The sequence below is a fragment of the Nestor notabilis genome, unplaced genomic scaffold (assembly GCF_000696875.1).
Source record: "Nestor notabilis isolate BGI_N333 unplaced genomic scaffold, ASM69687v1 scaffold3280, whole genome shotgun sequence".
Lineage (NCBI taxonomy): Eukaryota > Metazoa > Chordata > Aves > Psittaciformes > Psittacidae > Nestor > Nestor notabilis.
The window spans coordinates 8,277-9,985 of NW_009909641.1; the positions used below are offsets into that span (position 1 = coordinate 8,277).

Here is a 1,709-nt window from a genome sequence, read left to right on the forward strand (position 1 = left end):
GCAGAACCCCCTGACAGAGCAGCAGCCTTCTCTTTTCCAGAAACCAGCTTCTCTTATATGCCTACACAGAGTAAAATTATTTGCCAGAGGCAAAAAACCCCCACAGGGTAAACCTGCCTGAATATTATCCCTGATCTATACTGTTGACATTATGAAGAGCTGTTTTCATTAGGGTGTCGTTTGCGCCAACTCTCTATTATCCTTTCCTGAAAAAAGGGGGAAATGTCACTCAGAAGCATAGAACCTTGGCAAGTAATCATCGTTAATTCACCATATTCAATGTTTAAGGGGAGAACAAGTGATCTGGTGGCTATAGAATTTGCTGCTTCCGTGTTTCCTTTTTATTGTTCAGAGTTGCAATTCTGCAGGGAACTGGAACTTGCTCACTGCACTGGCACGCACGGGGGCCTAAATAGCTGCCACTGTTTCGTTTCAATTTAATATGTTGTAATCCCCAAGAACAAGAGCAGAAAAAAATCAAACTAAGTGTTCAACTATATAAAATTATAAGCAAATGAATCCCAGAAATGCATAGCATAAGTTAATATACCCATGAGTGTTCCTGTTGGCTACTCCTGTAGAACAGAGAGACACAAGTCTAACACTCAGCATCAAATTTGGGAACACTTGGGCTTACTTAACCTTCCCATGTGTCTCAGGCCGAAGACCACCAAAATCAGGTTTGTTTTAACTCAGTAACAGTCAGTATCCACTTCAAAAACAGACTCTTAAAATACCAAGCTGCTGTTTTCCAATGATAACTGAAAAAAAATCTCAAGTATTCCTGGAAAAGCAAATCAGTAGTCTGATCTATATTAAGACCAAGTGAAAAATACAGTTCTTTTACATGTAGCTTAGCCAGCATTAACCCAGCAGGAAAGAACACTGTTCCTCTGCAGAGACTGAAAGTTAACCATTCCTTCTTCCCTTTCACTAGCTGAAAACTGGAAGAATCCTAATAGTAGCTGACACTGCTTGCAAAAATCTTTTCTCCTGCTATCCTGGTCCAACTATTTAAGCACTACTGTAAATCAAAACTATTTATTCAGCTACAAACAAGAGGCAGCAAGTGAAAAAGCTTTTTCTAGATATGTTTCAGAAAACACTAAAATGTTAGGTCATCCTAGACCCCTGCAAACTTGCATCCAATCTGCAAGCATTTTATATGTAAAAACAGAGGCTTAATAGTTCTAAAGGAAGAAAAAACCCCACAAGAGTGCAGATAACACAGTAAACTACGGTCACCAAAAAGTGAGATACAGGAAAAGTCAGCAACAATTACACAGGAAATAAGACAAATTAAGTGAGAGACATACAGTTAATTTCTGACCTATACTGAATGCTTAACAATTTTCAACTCAGCTTTCACATTGAAGTCCAATACTTTGAAGTCCAGTACTCTTTTGTCAAATCAGTTTATTTAAAGCCATTATGAAAATTATAATTACATCACAATTATAAAAAGCTAAATAAATACTTCCCAGTAACATGTTATACTTTATCTATAATGTTTCAACTAATAAGTTCCAAGTATTAATACAACTTACTAAATCAAATCATCCAGTTATCTGAATTTCCTATAAAAGAACTAAGCTTTCGGTTGATATTTATTGATGTGAAATCAACCCGTCCCACGTCAGCACTTTTTACACACCACAGAAGAAGATAACATACCTTTGAAGAATCTGAACTTTTCATATACGGTTCAG

The 1,709-nt window shown here is 36.9% G+C and overlaps 1 protein-coding gene across 1 annotated transcript in view; it reads right to left on the reverse strand.

Moving 5' to 3' along the window:
• Nucleotides 1-1,709, reverse strand: part of LOC104405615 (dedicator of cytokinesis protein 9-like) — a gene marked incomplete at its 3' end in the record, with an annotated part of 38,135 nt that overhangs the window by 7,762 nt on the left and 28,664 nt on the right. Inside the window, exon 13 of the mRNA XM_010014403.1 lies at nt 1,675-1,709. This exon is cut by the window's right edge and continues 79 nt beyond it. Within this exon, the coding sequence (XP_010012705.1) occupies nt 1,675-1,709 (35 nt within the window). The remainder of the gene's footprint in view (nt 1-1,674) is intronic.